Source organism: Oenanthe melanoleuca, chromosome 6, assembly GCF_029582105.1.
Source record: "Oenanthe melanoleuca isolate GR-GAL-2019-014 chromosome 6, OMel1.0, whole genome shotgun sequence".
In the NCBI taxonomy this organism is placed as follows: domain Eukaryota; kingdom Metazoa; phylum Chordata; class Aves; order Passeriformes; family Muscicapidae; genus Oenanthe; species Oenanthe melanoleuca.
The window spans coordinates 8,552,515-8,565,908 of NC_079340.1; the positions used below are offsets into that span (position 1 = coordinate 8,552,515).

At 46.5% G+C, this 13,394-nt stretch overlaps 1 protein-coding gene across 2 annotated transcripts in view; it reads right to left on the reverse strand.

Moving 5' to 3' along the window:
- Window positions 1–11,126, reverse strand: part of GRID1 (glutamate ionotropic receptor delta type subunit 1) — a 472,653-nt gene extending 461,527 nt beyond the window's left edge. For both annotated transcript variants that reach the window (XM_056495390.1, XM_056495389.1), the window contains exons 1-2: window positions 10,833–11,126; window positions 8,584–8,739 (exon numbers count right to left, since the gene is read on the reverse strand). In XM_056495390.1, coding sequence (XP_056351365.1) covers window positions 8,584–8,739; window positions 10,833–10,911 — 235 coding nt within the window. In that variant the 5' untranslated portion in view covers window positions 10,912–11,126. The remainder of the gene's footprint in view (window positions 1–8,583; window positions 8,740–10,832) is intronic.
- Between the last annotated feature and the right edge of the window lie 2,268 nt (window positions 11,127–13,394).

The following is a 13,394-nucleotide window of genomic DNA, read 5'->3' on the forward strand; positions in this document are numbered from 1 at the left end:
GTAAATTAAAAACCAGAGGATTAAATTACTAGACTGAGGAATAGGATACTTAATGAGTCCCTGGCCCCACTGGGAGTTTTTGGTTTGAGATTCATGTGTTTATATGAGAGAAATTAATTTCTTACATATGATTCTGTTGACTGTATGGGGGAGAAATTGTTTTCTTACTGTCCTTTTACTCTCTCTATGAAAGGTTGCTAAGGGAATATTTCTCAGTAAGGTCAAGCAGCAGAAACCCTGCTGTGTGTTTTAATGCAGCCAAACAACACTTGAAATTAATGCCTCTTGGTTCTTTCTACCTTTAAGGACTGGCTGTTAGTGCTTTCCAGTATTCTTACTGCATAACTGAATATGTAACAGGCAGAAGGGACAAAATGGACAGGCACAGCATGGTCAGAATGAAGGAACTTCACAAAAACTGTGCTAGTGCAGACAGCCTCTTCCTGATAACACAAACCCTTTCAGGCTACAAAAAGCACTCCAAACCCACACTGAACCCTTTTTCAAACACAGCAATCAAGTCTCCAAATTATAATTAAATGCAAGCTATTACAAAAAGCATAAAAGAAAGCCTTTCAACATAGTTTTCATTTCAGATATTTATTGCCTTAAAGTTATGTAAACAAAAGAAAATCTGGCATATTAGCATATCATTATTATCTGCCTTTGAAATTATTACAGATCTGTATATGATATAAAATGAGTATCTCAAAATGTTGTATACTACTTAACAATCTCAGTTCCATTTTCTTATTCTTCCTAATAAGAAAAGAGGTCCACTAAGTATCAGCATCAGCTGCTCCCTTTCCTCAATGAAGAGTGAAATGGAAAGGATTCTCAGGATGATACCGAGGATTTTGACCTCAGAGCCAACACAGTTCTGTGCAAGAAGTCTGCAGGACCCCTATGTGCCCTGCACATACAACGTGTCATTCCTCAGTCTGAAACCTGACCACTTGAAACAGGTTTCCAAATGGAAAGGACCCATTTCTGTGTGTAAGAAAAATCACTGTGAGTACTGTATTTTGATTACATGAAAATAAAAGAAGTGTAAAAATGTGAAATTGAACATGCAAATCATTTTTCAAAATCATCAACTCCAATAACTGAAAATTATGGAAAAATCTCTTATCAAGGAAAAAAAAAGAGCTCTGTGGATCAATTTCATTCTAGCAGGACGCTTTCAGAAAAACACAGACATTTGCGGGTTAAAAAAAAAAAAAAAAGTTACATTTCCTACAATTACAAGACTCACACAGCAGCATGATTCCAACAATCTACATAATTTTTTTTTTTTCTGAGGGGCAAGTTGAAAAAACACCTCTAAGCATAAGATGACAGAGACAAATGAAGACACAGCAGGACTTCCCCTCAGAGGGAATTTATTATGAATAAAAGTATGAGAAACGTTTTGATTTTTGCCTAAAAAAAAGACTACTCTGAAACGACAAAAAGTTAACTCTGAAGTAACTGTTCCAACCACAGTCTTGGTGTGCTGTAGTCTTACAGTCAGGCACTATTACAGCTGTGTAACATGGCTTTGAGGCTTTGTTTTGTTTTCCTTCCAGTAAGAAACTGTGGTAAGCCACAGTTTTTATAAACATGATGACATCCCTCTGTTCAAAGAACGTGCAGCTTTAACTACTTTCACTGTATGGATCAACCTCAGCATGATAAATCACATCAAAATATTAAATTCATCTCATTCGGCAAGTATAAAGATGTAATTTAAAATGTAATACTTAGATAGTCAATCCCCTAATTATCTGTAGCTGGAAGATTCTGAACATAGAAAGGCTCAAGGCATATTCTCTCCTGGATATATTACAGTAAGTCTAGCAATTAAATTATTTGTACAGGGTATATGAGCATGCATGTATGTGCATATATCCAGACTGTATTTCACAGTTTAGGATCCTGTTCTTGAGCCATTATTTTAACTAGATCAGGCTGAGGAGGTTTTGTGTACTCATTTCACTTTTACAGATCCTCCCCCACATTAATGAGTGAGAACAGCTGCCACAGACAAACAAAGCATGCAGAAAATAATTTTCTCTAAAAAATAATAAATAAGAGAAACACAAAGGAATCTTTAACCCTGAAACACATTCCCTGACACTTCTATGAACACAGCTTATTTCTGATTTTTTGGGATAATTTCTAGCATACCAGTTAATGATGTAGCATATTTTCCATAACAAAATCCCACAATAAGAAACCAAACTGCTCCTTTGTAAATGAGCAAGATCAACAGCAGGATCAGTGGGAAAGACCATTACATACTGAAAAAGAACTGTAGCCTAATCTGAAGCTAATTTTCTGTATGAGACTCTTAAAATAGACAAATTACCCACACCTAAGATGAAAATAAAAGTAGTAGCAAGTCTGCAATCAGAAGAAAGAAGAAATGTACTTAACCTGAAAAAAAAAAAAAAAAACCACAAAAAAACAAACAAACAAAAAAAAAAACCTAACTCTTTTGAACTAAGTCTTTTAACTGCAAAGCAGGAAAACAATAAGGCACACCCTGTCATCCACTCGTGGCCTCCTGTCCAGCCCCAGACTCCACCAAGCTGGGGCAGGACCATGTGCTCTGATCTAGTGCCATGCACACTGCTGGTGTTTCCACAGAAAGCCTCTTGCTCCCTTGGGATGCTAAGCTGTGTCACATCCTTGTTCCCCTGAGTGCCTGCAGACCCCGTGTGACACTGTCACACCAAGCTCTGGGCAGCCCAGCCCCAGCCTGAACTGATGGGAGCCTCTGCAAAGGCAGAGCACATGGCTGGGGTGGAACTAACCCAAATACAGCCTGTAAAAACTCCTGTACCAGGGATGTGCTGGAATGGGACTGCCTCCCAGAAGTACCAAGTATTCTGCACCTGCAGCTAAACTGTGACAAGAACAGAACAGCTGTTGGCTACCAAGTGACAAACAGCAAGAGGGATGAACCGACAAAAAAAAAGTGGATACAGATATTGTCCCATAATCTGTAGCCTGCCTTCATCCTCAGCACCAAAGGGACTCCTTCACGGGCAATCAACTCCTTTCTATCCTACTGCACATCCCTGCTTTCAATATTAACAAAAACACAAGAGTATGAGAAGATGTACATTCTAATTTGCTGTTTGCTTTAGCTCTGCCAACACTCTTGTTTATAATACACCAAGACATACAACTGTAGAGCATAAAAACATAAGCAATGAGATGAGTGTCACAGATGTCTTCACTGTGGCAGTCCTTAACAAGTCATGGTCCAATCTCAGAGGGCCCAATGAGGTAAAACTGTTAAACCCATTCACCCTACTGAGCAACAGCTTTCAAATGCAGAGAATGAGTATAAAAAAAACATGTAGTTGCACAGCAAGGCCTCTCTGACCAGAGGTGGGAACTCCTACCTACACTGGCTGGTTGGCTTTTAAAAACTGTTGAAAATTGATATTAAACTTAGGAAAAAAAGTATGCAACAGGATGTGCTTTCCAGAGAGTTAAGAGTGCACCTGTCAAAACTTCCAAACGAGACCTTGCACCCCAAGGAAAACAGTGTTCTGAAATCTGTGTTCAAGCACGGAAGAAGAGCAGGTAAAGTTACCAAACAGTGAAAGACATAGCAGCAAACACTTGAGAAAAACCGACAGTAGATCGATATAAACCAATCCTTTGCAATTCTGGCAGATGAGATTTTTTTTAATGCTTTACTTTAAAAATCTAGGTATAGCCTATAACTTCTACCTATGCACCCAGTTCTCCAAGTCAGTGCAGTCAAATTAATAAAGCCTTGTTTCTGGGGGTTATTTTTTTAACAAAGAAACAAACAAACAAAAAACCCAAAACCACAAAACCCTAGTAATTTGTACACGCAATATTTAATGAACAAATGTAAATAAACCTGCTTAGTCTGGTTCTCCAGGTCTGTATTTCATCTTGTTTGATCTGCTTACACCCTCTTAACAAATAAAACTGTAGAAAGCAACAGTGGTTGTAACATTAAATATATGCACTGAGACAAGACAGATCAAGAGCCATCCCATCTGCTGATCTATTCACTCTGAGATCCAGTGACATGATGTGTGGGAATGGTTCAAAGCTGTGCCACAGGAGGTTTAGACTGGACATGAGGAAGCATTTCCTTACTGCAAGGGTGGTCAGCCCTTCTAGAGAGGTGCTTGATGCCACAAGCCTGTCAGTGGTTGAGGCATTTGGACATTGATCTTAACAACATGCCTGAACTTTTGGTCAGCCCTGAATTATTCAGGCAGCTGGATTAGATATTGTTGTAGGTCACTTTCAACTGAAATAGTCTACTCTGTCTATTCTATTTTATGTCAAGTAGGTATCATTACCAAGTGCTACAGACTATGATAACAGATCACATTCACTCAGTGGTATACAGCACAGACACCCAAAGACTCAGCAGCTCTGAGCTCCTCTGCAACCACAGCAGTGTGTATGGATCTGATAACAAACTCATTTATGGAACACCATTCTTGCTCTCAAATCACATTCCAATTTTCCAAATTTGTTCTGGTTTCCAGAACTGACAGCATTTTTAACATCAACAAGCACGCATACAAGGCCTCCCAAATTAGAAACAATTCATATGAAATTGCTATGCAGAGAGAACTGCAAGTTTCAGCTCCAGGAAAGCTCCCCAGACATGTAAGCATCATCCACTGAGAAAAAAGGGTTTAAAGTTTCGCAGTTTCTGAGTAACAGGCTCCTTTGGATCCCTTCTCCTAAGGGTGCTACAAACAGTATTTGCTTTCTCATGTCCCAGTTTTGACCTACAGCTAACTGTGTCCCCTTTGAAAGCAACGTTTTAAAAATTTACAGGTCAGTTTTGTTTGTGTTTTTTTCGTTTAATGCATCACATTTTCAAGCCCATCCATAAACCTGTTTGCCACCTGTACATCATGCACACAGTCCCTTCTGAACATCAATGACAAGCTCAGAAATCTCAGTTTGAACTGAAAGCTTAAAAGTTTCTCATAGCTTTAAGCTTATTTGAATCCTTGAATCATAGAAAGGTTACTACAGTACTAGTTTAAATACACACCACACACACACAAGCTCACACTGCAATCACTTAACTGAAACTGAGCACACAGCTCTTTTGGAAGCGAGAACCAAGTTTAGCTTCACAATTGTGGTTTGAGCTTATTTCTCTAAATCATATGAAAAGAACAATGATTCCCCATGTATATTTCCTCCCATAACAGTCAGTGAGAAAACAATTTTTCCCTCAAGTAATTGCCACATACATAAAAGCAATATTCTACAAAATGCAAGGACTGCTTGCAAGGGGAGGCAAAACAGGCCTATTTTATGCATACACCAGGGTCTGTTCATTCTATACTGTTTCATCCCTTGCCACTGAAGTTCCCTTGCACCCATTTGCCACACTTTGATATAGAATAAGTTTGATGGGACCAAAACAATCTCATCACTTATCAGCACAACAAATCTTGTTTATGCAATACGCATTGAAATGAACGACAAAGAAGGAAACAATAACATGAGTGTCCACTGAGTCTTTGAAGAAAAAGTATCTCTGAATTTTATTTACCCATTTCAGTCACCAGAGACTGTCACTATGGTTCCCTTATCTCACTACACAAAAATCCCTAGAGTTTTTTTTTCCCCCAAAATCTAGCAATACTTCTTTACTCAGCATGCCCCAGCACTGAAAACTTGTGTGTATGAAAAGCAAGGTATCTTCTGTTTAGCCTTTAGTTCTGTGAATGCATTGGTCCTCCAAGAAAAACCTGCTGGTACTACTCTTCTGTGCTTCCTACCCATGCAGATGTTCTCTAACTGCACATTAAATGCCAGGACAAACACATGCTAGAACTATCTCTATCAGTAATTAAAGTTCCATTGTTGTGTAATAGACATTGTTATGTGGAATAATGCCTTTCTATAATTCTACCGTCACAGTATCATTGAAATGAAGGTCCCTCTGAAGTTCTCTTTTAAAAAACTTAAGGATAATTTACAATGTCATCTTACAAGACGGTACAGAAGACACTCCAAATAAAAACAGTGTTTGTGATTGGTTTGCTTGCGTGAACTATTCTGGTGGTGATATCACAATGGCCTATTTTTATTCTAAATTGGTTTTTACTTGTAAAAGAAGTCCCATCCCTATGAAGCTAAGGCTTGCGACATTGATTTCCATGGCACTGCTTGGAAAGATGCTGCAGAAGAATAATGTGGATGTCAGAGCATTTTATATAGGGGCAGCAAGATTCTGTGAGCAGTCTGGGCAGTGGATTTGCTCTGGGCTGTTCTGACTACTACATGCAGTATTTTGCCAAAATGAGCAGGACATCCATACAGTGAGACACAATCCATACAATGACAAAACCAAGTAACACCAGGCAATGAGACACTGCTCAGTAAGAACAGACCAGCAACTTGTACATTCCATGGATTATTCTGCTGCATGGATGACAGTTTCAAAGGTAGGAAATTAAATCTTAAACTAAAAAAACAGACCTGACCTGAACCAACAAAGCAAGCCAGGAAATTGAGCCAAGTCAGGCACTCTTTTCTTAGGCCTCCTATTGTGGCAAGCTTTTACTTGCAGAAAGGATCATCCTGCAGTCGTCCCAAAAGAAGACACCTTGATGTGCCTTAATGAAGCAGCGACAGAGAACAAGTACTTTTTGGAATTGCGAAGGATCGTCAACCACTTCCTTAATTCTCCAGCTCAGTATCAGTTCATCAAAGAGCAATGTGAACTGCAATGAGCCCTGAAAGAGCATCTTGGAAGGGACAGCAGAAAACATCTTTATTTACATATATTCAGATAGCACAAAGCTCCTGTATCATAGTGGTTGAAAATCTGACCAGGCTCTTCTCTGTGGATGCAGCATAGAATTTCAATAGAGAGAATTTATTTTCAGAGTAGTTTTTATAAATGCAACCCCAATCTTTGAGGATAGCAAATAACTCAATTTTGAAAAAAGTATTACTAGACCAAGAAGAATCCTCCACTAGGTCATGCTTTCCTGCTTTTAACAAAACTGAGAAGGGACCCCATCCACCAGATTGCCAGCTCAGATCACTGGGCATTCAAAATGGTTTCATACAGTTTTACTTCTGAGAAGAGACATTGTTGAAAGCCATTGTTCAGCCAGCCAACTACTGTCACTTCCATGAATATGAATAAGCTCCAATATAGCACACTGAGTTTTTGTAAATGGAAGAAGATCCAATTGTTCAGTCATTCTTTGCCAATAAATCAACCCACCATTATTTAGAGATTTTTGTTTTCCTCTAGTGTATGAATATGTGGGTGGAATTTTGTTTTCAAGTCCCCTTCTTCCCATTTTCATAAAGATTTTTTTTCGTATCACCTAGCTAAGTTTTCAGAGCAGCTGAAGGAATCCTACTGTCAATGGGATGAGGCCCTTGAAAAGATACATATTGCTATTTCTCCTAGCACATACTCTTGAGGAAAAGAGAGCAGAAGAAATTGTTCAGAGTTCATGAAAATTAACATTTGGTATAATTTTGTAGCCATAATTTGCATGTACACAACTTAGACATAAATACATATGGATTAATGCAAATTCTCATACCAGGAAAGATTTGCTGTGCTGTGTAAAACTAACGGTAAGGCTGGTGATGAATCATTTTTTTTAAAATATTCTAGTCTGGATATATAAATAGCTCTCTGTTTCTAGAATAATTACTACTGAAAAACGCAGCTTCTTAAATAACCTAGGCCATAATTAACCTTCGCTTCATTAAATCACAAATAATATATTTTTAAAGTCTTATTTGTAAAGGCAAGCTGATTAATTTAAACGTTTCCCTTTTGCAAAAAGGAATCTAATTGGAATGATTTACCAACGTAGATACTTTTCAGATCTTGCAAACTCTGGCAAGGCTTTCAGCCGGCTCCCTCATCCCCTGCCCGGCCCCCCGAGGGAGCGCCACGCTCACGCTGCAGCCCCGGCCCTGCCTCCCTGGATGCTCGGGGAGAGCTGCCGGCTTGTGCCCGCACCTTGGCGGCCGCTCCGCCGGAGCCGAGCCCCTGCCCGGGCCCTGGTGCCGCATCACCGCCTCCCTGCGGGCGGGACCCTTCGCGTGTCCCGTCCCGCCGCGTCCACGCGTGGTCCTGCGGCTGGCACGGGGGCAGCGGTGCTTCCGCGGCCCGGCCTGCCCTCCGCACTGGCGGAGCCAGGAGCGCTGTCGAGCCCCCCATGTCCTGCGCTGCCCTGCCCTGCCCGGCCGCCCCTCCGCAGCGCGGCTGCCGCCCCGGCCCGGGCTGCCCTTGCGCGCACGGCCGGGCACAGCTGGGCTGGGCACAGCTGGGCTGAGCTGGGCACAGCTGGGCTGGGCACAGCTGGGCTGGGCACGGCGCCGCCACCGCCGCACCGCGCCGTCCCTCCACTTTCCTTGTAAGACAGCGCCAACCCCTGACCGAAGCTAAGTTTCCAGCCGAGCGCCAGGACAGGTCTGGGCTGCCACCTGCGCCCCCTCCCCGCCGGTGGGACGGGACGATCCTCCCTCACCCCCGTCCTCTCCACGTACCCGCCCGCCCCCCGCGCCGCGGGTGCCGCCCGAGGCGCTCACCTTCCTGCACCGCATGGAAGGGGTTGTTGGCCTCTATGAGCTTGATGGAGTAAGTGATTTTCTCGCTCTGGAGGATGTCGTCATTGAGGTTCAGATCCGACACCGCCTGCTTGAACACCTCGTCGTCCTTGGCAGCATTGCCCTCGAAAATGGCACCTGAGGGGAGGAAGGCGGCAGAGGGTCAGGAGGGCTCAGCCCGCCCGCACCCCCGCTCCGCTCTGGGCCGCGCCGGGCTCAAGCCGGCTCGCACGGCACCGGGTGGGGCAGCTCCGGGGGCACCGGGCGCCTGTGGGGCCGGGACACACACACGTGGGCGGCCTCGTCCCGGGCACGGGGAAGCGCAGCATTCCTCCTGGCCACTTCTGCTCCACCGGCATTTACGGAACCCTGAACCAGAGCCGCGGTGAGGTGATGGACTTGTTTCGCCAGTGACGGGAAAGGGAGCAGGCTTGGAAACTCCACCAACTTTTTGCTCGCTGCTCGCCTCTCCCTGGGATGCTGCCTTTCGGGCCGCGGTTTTACTGAGGCTTACAAGCACACACGAACGTGAAGCCGGGATTTGTGTCCAGTAACCTGGAAGCTTTAATTTCACTGTCCTGTTTATGCAGTTAACGTGAAAACATCTGGCGATGTATGTTACATAAAATCCCTCTCCACGGAGCGTGTGTGTGCCCACGCCAGGCTTACTGCCCTGCTCTGCGCGGCGCTGGGAGATCTTTAGAGCTGGCAACAAAACAAGCAAAAAAAAAACATTATTCCCCAGCCTGGAAAAGTCCTGCTGATTCACACCGTGCGTGCCTGTGGCTTGAGCCTCTGTACACTGCTCGTGTGCATCACAGCTCCTGCCCAGCGGACCGCTCTTTCTGCCAGCACTTAGTGAGCAAATAGCACCCGGGCTGAAGTTCGTGAGGGGAGAACCCGAGGTGACACGATCCACGCGCAAGAGAGCGAGACCCGCGGAGGCTCCTTCACCCACTCTTCTACCCCGGCCCTTCCCCAAGGCGGCCCCGCCGCCTCCCCTTCCCCCCGCGGGGCTGCCCCCCGTGCCGCGGGGGTCTGCCCTGCCCTGAGGACTGCCCCTGGCCCGGAGTCCCCGCTGCGGTCAGGGCTGACCCCATCTCTTTAATGGCTCCGCAATGCTGTCTGCCTTGGCTGCGCCCCCAGGCTCCGGAGGCGAGCCGCGACGACCGGAGCCGCCTTTCCCACCGGCCCCGGAGCCGTCCGTGCCGGGAAACTTGTTTCAGGGCTAGTCCCCCTTCTCCACTTCCCTGCCTCGGGTCGACACGGGACTTTCTTCCCGTCCCTGTGGAGCCTCCCCTCCCCAGGATGGCTCCCTCCTTTTTCTGATCTCCCATTCTCCCCGAAAGCCTGGTAAAAATTACGGCTTTTCATTTCCCGGACATAGTCCCGTTTCCTCTTCTATCATCCTCTACAAGTGATTCTCTCCCCCCTCTCCGCCTCTAAACATCTTCAATTTCCTTCCTGCTGGTACCTTTCAACACCAGCCAAAAGGTGACTGCAGAGCCTCGCTTTTGCTTGCCAGGCTTCCCGCGGACATCACCGTGCCTTGCTCCCAGAAGCCATAAAAGTTCACATCAGCCTTTCCTTTGCCTCTTATTCATCCCTCTCCTTCTCCCACTGATCCAGCCTTCTTACTGCCCAGGGGTTTTAATGAGATCTTATTCAAACCACAACAGTTGCGCGCATAGACAGACACACACACACATTCACACGGCCGCAGCAAAGCTCGCCTTTCTAACCCTTTCCCAGCCAAGTTCCCCCCTCCACCCCCCGCATTCTGCCTTGGCTGACACCAAGGGGAAGGAAACCAGGGTATTATCTCTCCGAAAGTTTTCCCTACGAGCACGTTCAGATTATGCCTCTCTCCTGCTCGGGTGATGGGGGCGGTTGTTTGTTTTCAGTGGCGAGGAGGCGGGAGGTGGGGGGGAAGAAAGCCCTTCCACGCAAACAGGTCCAAGCACAGACTCCCCAGGCACATGGGAGACCGCAGCGGCGGCCCCGGCGGGTCCCCTGCCCGCTCCCGGCCCGGCGCACAGGCGGCATTTCGCCCCTAACTTTACAGTCGGGGGCGGAATACAGCTGCCTTCCTCCCATCCGTCCTCCTGTCTCTCCGCGGAGTTGGGTTCCACCGCTGCCCGTGACATTACCGCGGCTAACGAGACGCTTCCTTTATATATTTATTTATCTATCGCGTCCCTCTCCAACCCCCCCTCCGCTCCCTCTCTTACCAATGTGGATGATGGAGTCCGCCCGCACCGAAACGCACTGAAATATCCAGGGAAAAAGCCAGAGCATCAACACTTCCATTTCCAGCCTCTCGCACAGCACATCAGCCCGGGTTTGGTGGAGAGACGGGGAAAGAAGAAAAAAGGCGCAAGGGCAGGTGGAGCAAGGCAGCGGGCGCGGGGGGGGGAGATGCCCAGACGCCCCCCTCTCAGAAAAAAAATCCCCAAATCCCCCAGCGCCCCACGAATTTTCCAAGACTGAAGAAAACGGGCGGTGGGGAGGGGAGGGAAAAAAAAAAAAAAAAAAAAAAAGCCAAAAAAAAAAAAAAAAAAAAAAAAAAAAAAAAAAAAAAAGCCGAAAAAAAATCCCGGGGCTAGAAAATCACGGAGGTAGATCCCGGGTTGGCAGGCGGCGCGGCGGAGCTTCCAGCGCTCGGTGTGTGCCGGGGCGCCGGCAGACCGCGAACTGCGGAGCGGCCCCCCCGCCGCCGCCGCCCGCCCCCCGCGCCACGTGACTGCGGAGCTCGGCGCTCGGTGCCGCCGGGGCACGGCACGGCGGGCGGGCAGCGGGGCGCGCGGGGAGCGCCAGCCGGGCCGCGGCAGGGCAGCTGCCCGCCGCCGACAGACTCAGACACAGCCACAATTACACATATATATATACGTATCTAATGTGTGTCTCCCCGAGGAAAGAAAGGGGTAGGGGACGGACGCTCCAAGCGCAGGGATGCGAGGCGAGTGGGCAGCTCTCGGTTGCCGGGCTCAGGCTGTTCCGCGGGGCCGCAGCCCCCGCCCGGCCCGGCACCGCGGGACGCCCCCGCAGGTAAGGGCGCGGGGATGCGCCCGCTGCCGCTCCTCCAACTTCAGCGACGGGAGAAGGCGCGGGGGCACCGCGCTGAAGAGGGAGGTGGAGGAAATGCCCCTTCCTCCTTCCACATGCTCGAGCCCGGGACATGATCCGTGTTTGAGGAGGGAAATGGAAATGCGAGGCTTTTATCCCCCCCACTGGGGACGAAGTGGTGAGGAAGAAAAGTGGTACAGCAGAACCTTTTCTTGTTTTGTTTTATTCTAGCTTTCAATGAAATCTAATTCATAAATTGGACATGCTCAGGCTCAGAAGACTAATTCATCCCCTAAAACAAACGCATCAGTGATTGCAGGCACCCAAACGTGACAAGCGTCTCAATATACCGAGGATCCAGAGAAAACAAATTCATTCAGGAGCCCGAACGCAATTAAAACTACTGCCAAGAAAATGAGTTGAGAGCAGGATGTTACCAAGATTATTAAGTTGCTGCGGGGCTAAGGCACGGACCGCTACAGTGATACATACAGATAGATAATGTCAGTCTTTGGATAACGGGAGGAAGAGCGATTCCTGGAGGTCGCCGTCTTGCAAGCGCAAGCCTGGTAACAGCGCGCCGTGGCCGCATCCTGCTCCCGAATGGCAGCGGCGAGCCCGGGGGCTCGGCGGGAGGCAGCGGGCCCCCGCCGCCTGCTCAGCCCCGGCAGAGTGCCCGCAAAGGGGCCAGCGGGCCCCTACCCCCGCCACTGGCTACAGCAGCCCTGCCATGAGTAGTCAGCACACTTCTTACAACCATCACCTGTACGTGCGCTAGGAAATGCTCCTGATGCTGAGTAGTGCTCCCTTGCAGGAGCGATCGCTGCAATGTATTTATTCAATGTAGAAAGCATTTTTTTTAATGCAGAGCACAGTATGGCAAGAATTCTCAACGCTAAGGAGTGGGAAATATAGATAAGGGGGCTGGGGAGGCAGACGGCACACACAGTATAGATGAAGCAGAGTGAAAGGGAAGGAAGCTAAAATGGAAATGATATGAACAAGAATCCCTGTTGATCCACATGCATCAACAACCTCCTATTCAGCGGTAGTTACAAGCAGAGCATTCGAACAGGGAAGAGCAGGGGGTAAATAAAACAAGATATGCTTTTTAAAAATAAATCACCTGTTAACTACTCTTACTTACAGTCCTTGTCTTAAATATGCAATTTCACACTGATCAATGCAGAATGATATATACTATACTCTGCATTTCACGTAATAAAAACACTTAATCCAGATAATTGGCTTCTGGGACAGAGATCAATAGAAATGTTCCTTATTTGACTACGTTAGCAAGTCAAAATTAATTCTAATTTACATTTGCTTCAAATCAATATGCACTTAGTGACTTACACAGGCTCTTTAAAAAGTTAAGCACCTATATTGACCAGAGTCATATATATGTCAGTAACAAGTACATGTGTGGGAATTAGAGAGGGGGAAAGTGTTACTGCAGAACCAAGTCTCTGACTTTCCTAGAGGAAAGGAGGCTAAATTTATTTGTGTTTGAGAAGTGCTTTGGCGTCCTAGCCTAAAACCTGTAGAAATATGCTGCTATTAATCCCACGATTTATGCAGGCACCCAGTCAGTTGCACTGCAAGCACTTGGGAGCAGGCTTGCCTCCTACTTTAGTTTGCACAGTGAGGTCTTGACCTCACATGGGGTGCTTCTGGATGCTATTTTAGTAATAGAAAAATAATAATATAAAATATTAAAACTCTAA